General features: G+C 35.1%; 1 protein-coding gene across 3 annotated transcripts in view; it reads right to left on the reverse strand.

Annotated features, from left to right (window-relative positions):
* Window positions 1-257: 257 nt before the first annotated feature.
* The window catches only part of LOC115981803 (pentatricopeptide repeat-containing protein At4g19191, mitochondrial-like), a 45,381-nt gene continuing 28,527 nt past the window's right edge, over window positions 258-17,111 (reverse strand). The window contains exons 1-2 of one of the 3 annotated variants that reach the window (XM_031104161.1): window positions 10,603-10,900; window positions 258-2,409 (exon numbers count right to left, since the gene is read on the reverse strand). In XM_031104161.1, the coding sequence (XP_030960021.1) occupies window positions 353-2,338 (1,986 nt within the window). In that variant the 5' untranslated portion in view covers window positions 2,339-2,409; window positions 10,603-10,900 and the 3' untranslated portion in view covers window positions 258-352. Of the gene's footprint in view, window positions 2,410-4,418; window positions 4,609-10,602; window positions 10,901-17,111 lie in introns of those variants that run through there. The other 2 variants (XM_031104159.1, XM_031104160.1) reach the window with 2 other exon arrangements.

Genomic DNA, 17,111 nt, shown 5'->3' on the forward strand with positions numbered 1-17,111 from the left:
AAAATCAATATTAAAAAAATTAAATGAACCAAACACCATAATGTGACATTAAAGTAATGTGCATCACATCAAAAGTTTTGATAAATACAATTGATGATGAGTTTCGAATTTGTTTTAAACTATTCATGATCCCTCATAATCTTTACTTTTTAATATAAAAAAGTTGGTCTTTCCCGATGTACATTCTGACATGTACCTTAAAATTTTTTTTTATTCATTTACATTTACCATCAATTTTCTTATTCAATTTTGATTATATATTGAAATATTTTCTTTAGTTGCCAGAAAAGCTTCAATAAAACTGTGTATAAATATCATTGGGAAGGAAATTTTCAGGAGAGAGAAGGCTATATTATTCTTCTAGGCAACTTGAAAACAATGTGGCTTCACTGCAATTCATATCAGCTTCAGATGAAAGTTGCAATCTTGCTTTCTTCAAATGCAAATTTAAAGAATCCAACATCATATATATAAGCCTGCCTTCGGGATGATCTCTATGTTCAACTGTAAATATATGAGTCTTCCCTTTTACTTGAACGAGGCTTTGTCCAGGAGATTTTCTCACTTTGTTAGATTTCATCATTGTTCTCATTGCCGCAACCCCATCCCACCTTCCTTTTGATGCATATATGTTAGCCATCTCCGCATATGGAACTGCCACCTGGGGCTCCAATTCAAAGAGACGATGTGACACATATTCACCAATCTCTACATTACGGTGAACCTTGCAAGCACCAAGCAATGCACCCCATATGCCCGCATCAGGCTTGATAGGCATGAGGTAAATGAACTCCAGTGCTTCCTTTAGTTTTCCTCTTCGTCCAAGATCTACCATACAGGAATAATGGTCTACTCCAGGATTTATATTATATTTTCTAGTCATCATACCAAAGTACTCCCACCCTTTCTCAAGCAAACCTCCATGACTAGAAGCTTGAAGAGCAGCAAGAAATGTAATGTGATTTGGTTTCAATCCCAACTCCACCATTTGAGAGAAAAGGTTCAAAGCTTCTGTAAATTCTCCATTTAAAGCACAACCTGCAATCATAGTTGTCCAAGAGACAAGACTTCTCACAGGAATGGCATAGAAGAGATCTCGAGCATCATTTATAAAACCACACTTTGCATACATGTCAATGAATGCATTGCAAATGATTAGATTATCTTTTAATCCATTTGAAATAGAATAGTTATCAATCCATTTTCCAAGCTCAAGTGCCCCTATTTGTCCACAACCTGAGATCAAAGAAAGCATGGTAACTAAATCTGGTATATCACCAGCGGCTTCCATGGCATTAAACAAGGTCAATGCCTCATTCATATCCCCTTTTTCAGCATAACCACTAATCATAACAGTCCATGAAACACAAGTTCTATCAGACATGCTGTCAAACAAAAATCTTGCAGAATCCACATCTCCACACTTGGAGTACATAGAGACAAGAGTATTGACCACACATATATAGAGATCGCAACCCAATTTGATTCCATGAGAATGAATCAGTATACCTTGAAATAGTGCCTCTGGTTGCACACATGATGAAAGTAGACTAACAACGGTGCTTAAATCAGGTCTAAATCCTTCATGCAGCATGCATTTGTAATAATTAACAGCGCCAAAGAAATTCGCAAAATTTCCACACCCTGCAATCATGGAGTTCCAGGAGACAACAGTCCTTGTAACTATGTCAATTTCATTAAATACCACCTCTGCCAACCCCAAGTCACCGCATTTGGCATACGCAGCAATCCAAGTGTTAGCAACCAGAACATCAGCATCTATGCCAATTTGAATTGCAAACGAATGAAGTGATTTCACCAATCTCAAACTCTTTGTATGCAAAACTGCCCGAGTTAACCCCATAACTGTAACCGAATCAGGCTGAATCCCCGAAAACCTCATATCATGCAAAAGATGTGACACTCTATCAAGAAAACCCGATTGAGCAAACCCATGAAGTATTGCTTTCCAAGAAGCCACATCCCTCATGGACATCCTCACAAACAAATTGTACGCATCATCTAACTGATTGCATTTGACATACATGTCAACCATTGCTGTCTGCACAAAGACATCGGACCAAAATGGAGATTTCATGACATGGCTGTGAATGATTTGGGAACATTTGAAATTGGAGACCTTGGTACACGCTTTTGCTAGAAAGGGGAATGTCCAATTGTTTGGTTCCACGCCATTTTGCTTCATTTGACGGAAGAGAGTGAGGGCTTTGTGAGCATAACCATGGTTCACAGCTTCTCTGATGCTGGAGTTCCATTGACTGATGGTTGAGAAATTCAAAAACTGGTTGAGAAAGGGAGTAACAGGATGTTTGACCATTTCTCATTGTTTTGGTGGTGCAGAAAGATTAATGTGGAACACAACTGTGATGATGCACTTTCTCTTGGACCCTGCTTACAGCCATATAATGATAGAATTAAAATGAATTCACATAGATAGAATTCCAATTAAAAGATTTGCAACTTCAATTCACCTGCTTGAAATAAATAGGAAATCAACAAAATTCAAATCAATTAATTACATTTCAACATCAATGCTAACTTTATAAATATACCTTCTGATACTGAAATCAATATAGGTTTTTACAACATACTAATTTTGGGGGGGGGGGGGGGCAGGGGGTGGTATGCATAATATTTTAGTCATTTTTTTTATAGGTGCCCTAGTACTTTTACACAGCTTATTTTTTAAAACAAAAGAATATCTTCTTTGGAAGCCTAAGGTTAAGGCAAAGCCCAAGAACAGGTATCCGTAGTAGTAAATTAGGTTTTTCTATTTCGTCTTATGTTTTATTTGGTTATTCTAGAGACAAGTATTTTTGTAATTCTGTAAATGTGTTGGGTATGGGCCATAGTTGTGGGCCTTGGATTTTATTGTATTCAAAAGTCTTATTTAGTTTATGAGACTTTATGTGTGGCCTTTGGCATGATTCAATTAAGGTTTAGTTTACTAGTCAAAGTAGTAGTCCTAATTTTATTAGAAGTTAAGAGTTACCATCTACATAAGTGTGTTATTACAGTCAAGCAAGGAGTGAATCAATAAAATTTGAGTGTTTTTTAGTATTGAGGCATGTTACCTCTCTCTCTCTCTCTCTCTCTCTCTCTCTAATGTAAAACCTGGACACACAAACCAACACCCCCAAAAAAAACCTTAACCCACCACAAGCACATACAGACAACTCCCCAATTTGTTCTACATCAACTTGATACTAGACCCAAAATCAGACTACAAGTTCTCTGCTGAAATTTTTTTCCCACCAACCACTCAACAAATTTTTCATCCAAGATAATAGTAACTCAAAGAATTGGATTCCAGCTTTAAGCCTTTTGCTAAGACTATTAAGCTACAGAGAAGTCTTTGAATCAGTTGAACAAGAAGGTGAATTCAACAAAATACTCAAAGAATTATCCACTATGAAACAAAATTTGGATAGGCTGTCAGCCATTGTTCTTGATAAAATTTCTGTTGAAACCACCATTGATCAAGACCCTAAATCATTAAAATAATGTTCAGGTTCTGCCCATATGTTTCCCTCAAGCTCAATGTCTTTTTCTTCCTTAAATTCCTATGGACCAAGTACTAGCCAGGTGCCCCCACAGCAAACAAAATCCAATGTTGGGTTCACACATTAAGATGCTGGCTTTATGAAAAGAATCAGCCTTATCATCCACCATTACTCCGGTCTCAAGAAGAAGATTGGTTGATATGGATAGGGATATTAAATTAGAAGTTAGTGATATATATATATATATATATATATATATATTCCATTAGAACAACCGGTGAACTTTGTCACAAGTCACAACACTCTACGATGCAGAATCAGTGACTGGAAGATAGACTGGTGTGAAAACTGTGACCCAAGAGGACCCAGAGTATTTGGATCCCCAACAGTGAATCTCATGGTGAATATTTAACTATGGATACATTCTCTTCACTAAGGGACTTATCTTGGAGTGACCACTTACTTTTACAAATGGTAAAATTTAAGAAAAATTCTTAAAAACTATTTTAATCCACAAAAATCACATTGATACGTCGCTAAATAAAGTGACAAAATCACAAAAGATTGCTATCAAAGTTTAGCGACATCAAATGAAGCTAGAACAAGGACGCTGATAATACGCCTCATCTCATCCAACCCAAAATCTTCTTCTCCCATTATCTGTAGACTTAACAAGGACAACATTTAGACATCAATTATGCAAAGAGAGTTGTTCCTTTTAGAAAGCAAAGTGTGCTTCTTCTTTTTAATTTATATTAAATCAATTTATAAAGTATCACCGCCATACAGCGGAAGAGAGAAATAAGTTTCTCATGATCAAGCAATCGGCAAACAACATCAGATATTTCGAAAAGAGACCAAATTAAAAATAAACAGAGAGAGATAGAATTTTACTTGTTCAGACTTGTATGTAACCACATGGCAGATCAGCGACAAGAACGTGGCGGCCAACACCAGTGCTGTAGTGTGGGTGAGTCACTTCAAAGCTGTTGCCCGTGGCTTCCTTGTTGAAGGAAGAGACAGAGAGACAGAGAGACAGAGAGATGAGGGGCTTTGTGTGAGGAAAAGGACCAAGAAGGAGGGTTTAGACTGTTAGAGAGACATGGAAAATGTTTTACTGGTGTTTTAACTTTTAATGGTCAAACAAAAAAAAAAAAACATTTTGAAAAAATATTGTAATTTTTTATAATTTAAAAAAAATATATATTGCAGATATAAACTTTTTTATAAAGATTTTTATAATTTGTTGATGTAGTAAGTGATTTTTTTTTTTTTTTTTACTAAATGTAGTGAGTGATTATTGGTAAATAGAAAAGTGATATTATTAGTGGGTTCGAATAAGAATTAGTAAGAAGTTTAAAAAGTAGAAAAGTTATATTAGTAATGTGTTCATATAAGACCTAATAAAAACTTGCTACAGTACTATCATAAAAAAAATTATATTATAAGTTTGGGTAAAATACACTAACCTACTATGAGGTTTGGGGTAATAACAAACACATCCAAAAGTTTTATAAAATGACCAATTTGGTCCTTAAATGCTAACACTGTGTTATGCCGTTTCTCTCTTCTTTGCCCTGAACATAAACACCACCTCATTCGCTTGCTCTCAAGCTCAAACCAGTATCAAAGGATATTCATGATGTTAGGCTAAAAATAAAAAATAAATAAAAAACATTGTTCACATATGTGAGCATGTGAGTCAGTTTTCCACTAAATGGTGATTTGAGGAGCTGGATCTTGATCAGTGTAAACCATGGCCCAAATAAACAAAACTTGCAAAGCCTATTAATATCATAGTAAACTCACTTTGGAGGTCATGGTCACGTAACTAAAGGTTTTTGTAAAGTTTTCACATGTGTGAGCATGTGAGTCAGTTATCCACTAAGTCAGAAGTGCAATAAAAGTTACCAAAATATAAGGAGGAGTGCAGTAACTGTTTTTGTCTACTATAAATAAAGATTAAAGGTATTATCAAAAGGGACAACAAAATCTGACAAACTAAATTCACATACCCGGTCAACGGAAGGATAACATCATGTTCGTAAGTGCATTTGCCTCACATGAATTGTCTAAGTATAGCTTTTTTTTTTGGTAATTTAACTTAGGAGTTTGTGTGATTTGAGTCTTTCTTATTTGTATGAACTTGAATTCTGAATTAAGATAACTACATATTGTGATTACATTGCTTGTTCCCTTATTTTTCTTAGTTGAATATTTTGTACTTTTGAAGTCCTATTAGTTTAGGCAGTGGTAGAGCCCATCAATTTGGTGCGAAGTCTTGTCTTGCAAGTAGTTCTTTTCAAGATAGTTTGTATTCTCACAAACAAATTGGCGACCACAGTGGGAGTACATGCCAATCCTTATAAGAAAAATGAGGAATAATAGCAATGAGAATAATTCTGGTTCTTCTAATTCTGTAGAACCAAGTCTAGTTTCATGACCTATTACAGAGCATGGTGAATCTGGACATAATGGATTACATTAAGATTTAAATCCAAATTTTTTAGAGGTAATCCTAAGACAATTTAATCAAATGAAAGATGATGTAGTTGCATGTTTTGACTGCATGAGTGATGAGATGAAACTACTTAAAGAAAACCAACATCTGGTTCATCGAATCATTGTTGCAATTGGCAAAGATAGACCCTTAAATCAGCCAAACATAGGAGCAAATAATGACTTTGTTGGTGGAATGGGTTCAGGAGTGAATAATAATCCTTTATTTGAGAATTTCCAAAATATGGAAATTCCTTTAGGATTAGGAAACACCCCTTTTACTGAGAATTCCCCAAGAATGGAGAGTATCCTTCATTTGATTAACCCACCAAGAACAGAAAATGTTCTTCAGATTGAAAATTCTCACAGAAATGAGAATAATGATAATGTGACTATGAATGTTCCAATAAGAACAGAAAATGCTCTTCGTGGAAATAACCATCGCATGAGACACAATAATCACAATGGAGTTCCTCAAAGGAATACTAATAACCCAAGAGTAGAAATCCCTTTAGGTGACATTGATTTCCCTAGGAATGAAGGAAACCCATAATTATTTATAGATAATGGGTTTGACAATGGTCAAGAGAATGAACTTGGGCATGAAATGGCTCAATTTCAGCAATATCCAAGAAGGGATAATGCTAATAGAAACAGAGCAAATACTAGATTTGCACAGCGAAGGCAGAGGGCTAAAAACAATAGAATGGCATTGGAAAGAAATAATCATCATAATGATCGATTTGAAATCGAACAAAATAATTTAGAACGAAATCAAGTAGAGGCGCATAATTATAATGGTCATAATGATGAAGTCCACAATAGAATGGACCAAATCTTAGAAATCTTGGAACACACACATGGTCCAGTATTTCGAAGACATAGGCCAATTTATAGGAAGCCATATCCAGGGTGGATTGATAGAGAACCATATCCAAGAGGGTTTAGAATCCCAGAATTTTCTACATTTTCTGGAGAAGATAACAAGACTGTACTGGAACATATGTCCAGATTCACAATACAGTGCAGAGAGGTCTCAAACAATGAAAATTGTAAAATGAAGTTATTCCCAAGCTCTTTGATTGGACAAGCATTTGCTTGGTATTCATCTTTACCTCCTAATTCTCTAAATCCATAGGCTGAATTAGAGGACAAATTCCAAACACATTTCTCTCGCACAGATTTGAGAGTGTCAATTGTTGATTTGGCAAGATTAAGACAAAGGCCAAATGAAACTGTAGAGCAGTTCATTATGCGGTTTAAAAGAGCCCGCATGCGTTGTCAAATTGTTCTCCCAGAGAGAGAATATGTCAAGTTCGCTGTAGATGGTTTAGATTTCAAATTTAGAAAAAAATTCGAAGGGGTGACATTCTTTGATCTATATGAATTGTCTAATAGGGCTTCTAGGTATGAGAGTCTCATTAAAGAAGAAAGAAACAGGAATAATTCTACATATGGGACTTATTTTCATGACCCTAACTATGAAGTAGACATTGCAGAATTTATAGGTCATAATCCCCATGTATGTGATGTACTAGATAAGAAAATCATTAAGACTAAGTTAGCGTATAAACTTTTAGCACCTATAAGAGATTACTCATTTGACATAGAGAAGTCTAATGAAATTTTTGATTGGTTGTTAGAAGCCAAGTTGATAAAGTTAGTAGGCAGACACAAAATACCAGCCAAGGCAAAAACATGTGGTAGGGATTACGGTAAATGGCATAATGCATTTACACATCAAACAAAAGATTGTGTAACCTTTAGGAATGTTATTCAAGATAAAATTGAAAGAGGAATCTTGAAATTCCCTAAAAAGCCTAAAGAGCAAATGAAAGCAAATATTGATCCCTTTCCGCCTTTGCATGATTTAAATATGATTTCACCTGATTTTGAATCTTTGATTAGTAGTTTCAAAAATGATGAGAACTCAAAATGTAATATATATCAATGTGTTAATGTGCAAGGTAAACAATCATTGCACCTCACTTAAGGGATAAAGAGACTAGAAATCAATGAAGGATCTTCCATGAGAGTAAATAAATATGGCTCGCATGGTAAAGAAAACTTCTTTCAGGGCAAGAATGTCCAAGCAAATAAGGGAAAGGCTAAAATGGTAGAACAACCAAGGCCTACAACTTATAAAGAAGCATTACAAAAGCATAATTCTTTTTCAGATGATCAAGTTTTTGATTTTGATGAAGGTGATTCCTTGTGTGAGCGGTGTAGTCACATAATGGCACGGGTTTTTGGAAAAGTGGCTGTTGGGATAAAATCTCCTCTAAGTGATACTGATTTTGGGCCAATTGTTGAACCTAAAAAAGTTGAATCAGTGTTTTCAAGAGTAGGAAAGCCAAAACAACTTCGCACCTTCAAACCTCCAATAGGGGAGCCTAATAAAGGGTACTCCATGGAATCTGTTAGTGTTAAACCACCACAAAAGCGTCATTTTAAATATGGATATAACCCATATTTCCCACAAATGACAAGAACACAAAGGAGACACTGGCTTAGATAGCAAATGTATAAGTCTCAAGAGCCAAGACAAACTCCTGAAATTTCTAATGATGCACCACTTAACAAGGCGAAGGCAATTAAAGTTGAAATACAGCAAAAAGGAGGCATATTAACTCCTAAATATGTGAAGACGTCACCAAGTGATATTCGGTTGATAGGGAAATGAAACAAGTATGCAAAGAACCAAAAGTGACAATAATATGCAGCAAAGTATGTTTGAATCAAAGCAACTCGCACAAAGTGAAATGGTTCAGGATTTACCTAAAAAAGAGAACCAAGAACTAGTGCAACAAGATCATAAGAAATTAGAGAGATGTACAAGTGATTTGCGGTCTAATCAAATGGATGATAACACAATCACTGTATACATTGCAAGAAGGCCACAAAACAAAATAAAAGGAAAAGAAATATCGAAAGGAAAAGAGATGCAAGAGGAGAGATTGGCTTAATCAGAAACTAAAGAAAAAAGCAAAGGTATAATCAATTCGATCATTCCATTTTAGGAGATTAAAGGAAATGAGTTTTTGGAGGAATTTGGAGATGCAGATATGATGGAAGGCCTCGAAGATATTGAAGGCTAGGATGATTTGGAAGCATTCAATGAGTTTGGAGAGGAACTCGAATTGAAACAAAAAAAAAAATTCCAGTAATATGGAATGTAATGTGATCACATTGCCAATATGTTCATGGCAAAACAAAACATTACCAAAGATGGAGAGCATAGTTCTAAAAGCTCAAATGCTCAGGGCACATGTCATATCCTATTAACAGATGAAGAGATGGAGAATTTAGAACCTAAAGTAGAGGCAGAGCTAGAATACCCACCAGGTAAAATTATCTTTGAGAAAACATCTAAAAGAATGTCACAGCGTTTAAAGTTATTCATTAAAGTTCACATGGATGGAATACCTATTAATAGAGTTTTAGTAGATAATGCTGCTACAGTTAATATTTTGCCTTGGGGAATGTTGAAAAAAAATCAATAAAATAGAGGCAGATTTAATTCAGTTAGATGTTTTAGTCAGTGGTTTTGCTGGCGAATCTACTAAGACTAGAGGTATTATACCTATAGAACTAAAGGTAGGGAATAAAATTACAAATGTTGCCTTCTTTGTTGTTCATACTAAGGTAGCTTATAATGCTTTGCTAGGAAGGGAATGGATACATTCAAATTGGGTGATACCTTCCTTCATACATCAATCTCTAATGTTTTGGAATGATGATAATTCTGTTGAGATAGTGAAGGCTGATAATAGGCCATTTGAAGCATGTAATAATACAATTGATGCTCAATTATATAACAAAAATGTTGGAATTTTGAAACTAACAGGATTTGATTACAATGGCAAGCCAACAAGAGTGGAAATGGCTGGAGAACACTTACTCCAAGGAAATTAGGTAGTGGCAGAGCCCATCAATTTGGTGCGAAGTCTTGTCTTGCAAGTAGTTCTTTTCAAGATAGTTTGTATTCTCACAAACACATGACCATGTATTTAAGAAACATACAGAAAAATGAAATTAAATCTGTATTCATTTTCCAAAACCAAACCTAGTCTCCTTTGGGGAAAAAATTTATAGAGCATTCAAAAAAAAAAAAAATCTACTGTTTTGTTCCAATAAATTTCTTACACTCTCTCTCTCTATCATTTTTCCAACAAAGCCCTCTTCGCATAATGAAAACCATCCTTCGATCCCAATAAGTCGCAAGCTTCTTTTCCCTAGAAAGACCCAATAATTGAAAACAAAAGGCACCATTTGTATCTATTTCGCTAGAATTGAGATAAAAAATGGCTGACTTTATTTTTTTTTAGAAGGGAATATAGATCAATTCAACCAATCAACCATCCAACATCACTCCTCAAATAGACCCAAATAAAAAAAATAAAAATCCATACCCACAATGGCAAGCATCGTGAGACCCACAACTGTTGTCCACCACGACACCACCTATTACTAGTTTACTACCCATCCATCCTCCTCAAACCCAAACAATTTCAACCATCCAACATCACATGATTTACAGTTCAAACCCAAATTAAATCTTAAAAATAAAAACCCATACCCATGATGACAAGCTCCAGATTGTGACCTTGCCACTGCCGCCCACCACTTGTCTCAACCCAGCAACCGCCGCCACCATCCTCGTAGATCCCGACCTAATCACCATCCACCATCCTCGTATGGCGTGAGTTTTGTGGGTGAACTGGCTTTGAAACAGTTCATGTACTTGAGTATGAAACCTTTGTGGCTTGGGCTTCAGAGAGAGAGAGAGAGAGAGAGAGAGAGAGAGAAATTTTTTGCGCGTGAAGAGAGAAATTTTCTGGCTCTGGCATGAAGAGAGAAATTTTCTAGTGTGAAGATTGAAAGGAAAAGCAAAGAAAAGGTAAACTAAAAAATTAAATAAAAGTATTTAACAAATGGTGCACAAACGGCATTAATGTTTAAGAACCAAATTAGTCATTTCTTAAAACCTTTTGATGTGCTTGGTATTATCCCAAACCTCAGGGTAAATTAGTGTAATTTACCATATAAGCTTTAACTTTTAACACACAAAATTGTAGTTAGCCGAAAAATATTTTCTAAATTTTGCAAGCAAACAAATATTTTAAACCCACTACTTAAAATAAGAAAGTTTTAAGTCTGACTCTTTTTCAAACCACTTAGGGTTTAAAAAATTAATAATATAAAATAAATAAAAATTCTAGGTTAGAAAACCCTCCAAAGACATGCGAGTATGTGACAAAGGATTACAATTGAATTGGTATCTCACAGTTTTCAACAAGAAGTCTTCGTCGTTATTATAACGATCAAATTATTCCAAATAAAAAACTCACATACAAGTTAAGGTTTTTTTTTTTTTTAACAATCCCACATATAAGTTTAGTTTAAGTGCCCTTTTCTTATCTTGTGTTTTTCATAAATTAGAAACTTTGAACAATAATATAATATGTGACATAAACTCATAATAAGTTTTAGTAATTTTTCCTTAATTATTGTATATTGTCTATAAGGAAGAAGTTTAAGTATAATTCTTCCAAGTGTGTGCATTAGGTTTTCTAATCGAATTCATACACATTGTTGTATTGACCAATGCTGCAAAAGACAATGTTATTTTTTTATTGACAATTAAATTTAATTATATAGTTTCTTTTTAGAGGATCAATGTAACCATATAATTGAATTTAATTGAGTATCTTACAATAAAACATTTAAGGAACTATAACTAAATATTACATTTACCAATAATGGATTAAAATTCTAAAGTGAAAGGGGCTTCAATTTTTGTTGCGTATACAAAGTTTTACCCTAAATTTGGTTTTTCCCAAAAAGTGTTACTATAGGGAAAACTAATCCAACTTGAGGACATTACAAGCAATTTTTAGATACTAATGGAAGAAGCAATTGTGGCATCAGGAATCCTTTTTATTGTGGTCACTAAAAAACTTAAATTATACAAAATTCAATAAAGAGATAATTTAAATATATCAACGTCACCAAAAAAAAAATGAAAATACATGAAGTGTTAACATTTTTTTTTTTACTAACAAAGAGATTAAAAAAAAAAAAGGATAATTACACTAAACCAACTTGTAGTTTGGCCCGAAATCACTTTGCCTACCCGTGGTTTAAAAAGTGTCACTTTACCTACCTGAGGTATGTTCTGTTTGTTTTCCGTAACCCACCTCTATTAAAATCAGGGGTAAATAGGTATTTTTGCTCAAATTTTATATCTTTCTCCTCCCAAAACAAAAAATAGCACAAAAATGCAAGAAAAAAAAAGAATTTGATTTGGTGGGTTCACTTTTTAGATTTCTCCTCTCTTCGCCTTTGTAGTGGTGGGTTTGCAGTGGTTTGTGGATTTTAGTTCGAATCGATGTTAGAGGATTTCAGTTTTGTTGTGGGTCGGCTTTGGAGGTTTATGGGTTTTGGTTCTGTGGGTTTTATTTTGAATCACTAGTTCTGGGTTTGGTTTTGGCTTGAATCACTGGTTTTAGGTTTTGGTTTGAATCATTGATTCTGGGTATTGGTTTGAATCACTAGGCGTTTTGGTTTGAATCATTGATTTTGGGTTTATTGGTGGCGGATGGTTACAATGTTCTGGGTTTATGTACTGATGCCGATGCTGATGTCGATGTCGTTGTTTTGTTGATGGGTTTATGGCTTTTGTTGATGGTCTATGGTCAATGGTCTATGGACGGTGGTTCTAGGTTCGTGGATTTTATTGATGGTCAGTCGTCAGTGATCGTTTGTCATTGGGTTTCATTCAATTTTTTTTTTTCCATTGAGCAAAGTCATGTTCTTCATTTTTTTTTTTTAATCTTCTTCTAATCCGAATCAAAGAAAGCCAGAAGAGGAAGAGAGAGACTCAGGGAAAGGGATGAGTGAATAGAATATCACCACTGTTGCTTTCGATTACTTTTTCTCACCTCCATCATCATCATTGTATTCAAAATAGCAACATACTGCATTTCTTCATTCAATAGAGCTCAGTACAGCTTTCCATTTGATTTATGAATTTCATCAACATCATTTTCGATATAGGATCTCCTTCAGCGATGTAAGTTGCACTAAACCGACAAATGAGATGAGAAAATCGTGTATATATATAATATATTTGATTGAGACAAGTCATAGTGTATTGTTCGGTTGATTGAAGGGCAATATTGTATTGTTCGGTTGATTGAAGGGCAATATTGTATTGTTCGGTTGCAAGTCATACTTTTTGATCTTGTTTCTCTTTCATTTTTGTGCTATTTTTTTGTTTTGGGAGGAGAGAGACATAAATTTTGAGTAGAATTACCTATTTACCCTTGATTTTAACAGAAGTGGGTTACGAAAAACAAACGGAACATACCTCGGATGGGTAAAGTGACACTTTTTAAACCACGGGTAGGCAAAGTGATTTCAGGCCAAACCATAGGTGGGTTTAGTGTAATTACCCCTAAAAAAAAAGATTAATATGAGATAAAGTAGAAATTAAGAATGTTGAGATAAAAGTAATAAAGTAAGAGAATTGAAATGATAACAGAGAAGAAAAAGAAAAAACGGATGATGTTTGCTATAACTATGAGCTAAGTCGCTAAGGAAGCAAAATTATTGCCATTGCAAAGCCAAAAATAACTATCAGCACTGCCAAACAGAATTCACAACTACAATATTTTTTTTGAAGGGCCAGAATTATTTTTAAAGTAATGCTACATCTATAACATTCTTAAAACAAATCTTATGCAATAATTTGTTATTAGTGGGGTAAAAAGTGACGTCAATATTGAACCCAAATTAGAATTAGTAACCGCTCTCTACTTATCACATAAGATTTGTTGTGAAATTATTGTAAAAATGTTGTGAATATAGCATTATTCTTATTTTTATTTGAATGTTCAAAATGTGTGTAAAACACCCTTGAACGTTTAGACCCCAATTTACAAAATATCAATTCAAGCTTAATATCAAACAATTAATGTGCGGAATATGAACATAAGCTTAACACAAAATTGATAAACAATCTAAAACAAATAAAATCACATCCACAACAGAAATTAAATGGCAAAGATTAAGGGAAGAAAGATGCAAATACAAGGACAACATAGCGATGTGTTATTGAAGAGGAAATCAAAACTCTCGGCATAAAACCTCTCCACCGCCCTCCAAGCAGTCAATAATCCACTAAAGAATCCAGTTGGGATACATAAACAGCAGAAGACCCTCCAAGCCTAATCTACCCAGTGTAACTAAACCCTCCAAGCTTCTTGCTCCAATGAGGTTACGCCGAACCTTTGTCTTCTTTAGCTTACCAGATTCCGCTATAACCCATAGCATCAACCAATATCAATTGGTCCCTTCCTAACTGCTTCCCAAGCACCAAATAGCCTTCTCACAGATATGGGTATCGTGAGAAAAGGTTTTGACTAATGTACCTCTCAAGGATGTAACAATGGAGAGAGTAAGAGTTGAGGAATTTGAAGAGTCACTATGTAAAGATTGTGGATGAGTCAATCTTGTTTTTTTTGGAGTTTCTCTCTCAAAATTCTCTCTGGAACCTCTCTACATTTCATGGGTATAAAGGGTATTTATACTAGAGTGAGAAAGGAATGCAAAGAGTCATTTTTTTTTCCATAACATAATGGACTGGCGACTTGGCCTCATGACTTAATTGAGTCACGAGTCCAAGCCGTGAGCCAACTGAATGGCCAGTCATGTGCATGCTTCACTCGTGTGCATCATCTGGCGACTTGCCAGTCGCGAGCCACTTGCAAGATCCAGTTGCGAGTCCCTACTTTAGTGCACATTCTTGATCATTTCTTCACACTCTTTCACACACTACCCTTACATGATTCCCACCTAAATACAGGATTTCTAAGTGCTAAATTACAAGCAAATTGGCACGGAATAAAGCCAACAAAATGGTTGATTAAATTCAACCTTATAATCTCCCCCTTTGGCTATTCCGTGACAACACCCTAAAAAAAATTCTAGACTTAATATGTGAGTTAGGAATAGTTGAACAAAACTCACTCACACCTAACTCTAGAATCTGTGAAACTCCTGAACCATAAGAACAAGTATCTCCTGAAAACACAACAACACAATATGATCATTGTATGCATAAAACTTGTAATGCATATGGAGCAATTACAATGCGATCAATCAAGCAAAAATGGAATTAAGGAATAAACCATGACTTGACTAAAAACGAACAATCACTATAAATAGTGACCACAATGCTCATTCACACATGGCATGAACATCCGAACATGCAAGCTAATAAGCTCAATGCAAAGTATCATTTGCATATCCAACACTTAACCGATACATAAACACTAGGTAAATGCATCAAGGATAAAAATCCAACAAAGGGCACAAGAGTGATGTACTTAAAGAAAATGCAAAACATTAATCAACAAGTATTATGCTACAAAGCAAAGGTACAAAACTAAAGTACATATAAACTGAATATAAACTAAGACATATGATAACACATAAACAAAGCATTAAACATAGTCATATGATAACAAATAAACAAAGCATTAAACATAGGCAGCTCCTGCTCAACATCAGTACTCCCCCTATCATTATACTTCCCCTATCATCATCATCTCCCCCTTTTTGTCATGGAATAGCTAGTCCTCATTTTCTTCTAGCTTCCTTTGGATTTGGTCCAATTGGTTTTGGAGAGAAGTGAATTTCGTATCACAACGGATGTGGTGATGTTGCAAGAGAGTAGCAAATCTAGACATCTTGGTGCTTAAGTCGTGGATGGATGCCATAATGTTATCCAATTTCTCATCATAGGAGGATGAGGCAGAGTGTGAACCAGTAGGAGGTGCTGAAGTTTCTGTCTTGATTCCCTTCCGACTATGACCAATGCTAGCATTAATTGTACGAATGTTGATTGGACTTGGCTTTGGATAAGGAGAGTCATTGTCAGATGGATGAATGCCTTTAAGCTTTAAAATCCTTGAAATGAGGTAGCAAAAAGGAATGCATGCCCTTGAATTAGTTCATAGAACCGTTTTGTGGAAAAGATGAAAGATATGAGCACAAATGTCAATCTCTTTATCCGAAATCAGATCATGAAGGAACAAGGCTCTCCCTAGATTCATATATCTGGTGTTGGATAGAGGATATAGATTGTGGAACATGATTATGGTAAGCACCCTCAATTCGGGAGAAAGGGAAGAAACACTGATTGAATTCTCAGTTTGGGAGAATTCCAAGTTTCTTCCAAGGGTTTCCCGAAGTAAATCCTCATTTGGATTCAAATCATCATATACCAGTGTTGTAGCAAGCATTGGTTGGTTGATGTGTAGGATATCTACCAAATAAACAGGAGACATAGAGAAACTCTTTCCTCTAACCCATCATTTGAGCTCATCTCCTTCAACAATGGCATTAGCATAAAATTCTTTCACCATGTTCACGTACGCAACATCAAGGTCAGAGAGAAGAAACTTCCAATCCTTGGTGGCAAACCATATGGGAATGTTGGTTTCGCAAAGAGATGATTGGTTAACAGCCCTTTACACTAGTGGTGTGGCTTCTCTGAAATAATTTTCATGGGTCTGAAATGTGGCATAAGATCTGAATTTGTGGGGATCATATACTCCTAACAGTGATCGGGTCCTTTTTGGCTTAGGAGAGGGCTCATCAACATCAATCACCAACTATTTTCATTTCTTGCTACCTCCTTTCACAGCTGCACTCTTGAATGGAGACATTTTAAGCTGCATCATGTTACATCAGGGAGCAACAGAGACCACACAAGACAACAAACTCTATTAGCATAGAGTTAGTCCCAAAAAAAAAAAAAGAATATTGTGGAAAAACCCTAAAATCATTAAATTAGGATCACAATCATGTCATAGAATGTGTGTGTGCTACAAATAACACATTGTGTAGCCAAAGACAAAGTGAAATAGCGCATATCCAACACAACCTACACAACAATATTAGCAACCCATCAAATACCCATATTCAACCATCAATAAATCTCAAATCTCAATAACAACTCACAAATCAAGAAGTCCAAGGCAAAGAACATGAAATACTTAGGAAAAATAAGAAAACCCA

This window comes from Quercus lobata, chromosome 3, assembly GCF_001633185.2.
Source record: "Quercus lobata isolate SW786 chromosome 3, ValleyOak3.0 Primary Assembly, whole genome shotgun sequence".
Lineage (NCBI taxonomy): Eukaryota > Viridiplantae > Streptophyta > Magnoliopsida > Fagales > Fagaceae > Quercus > Quercus lobata.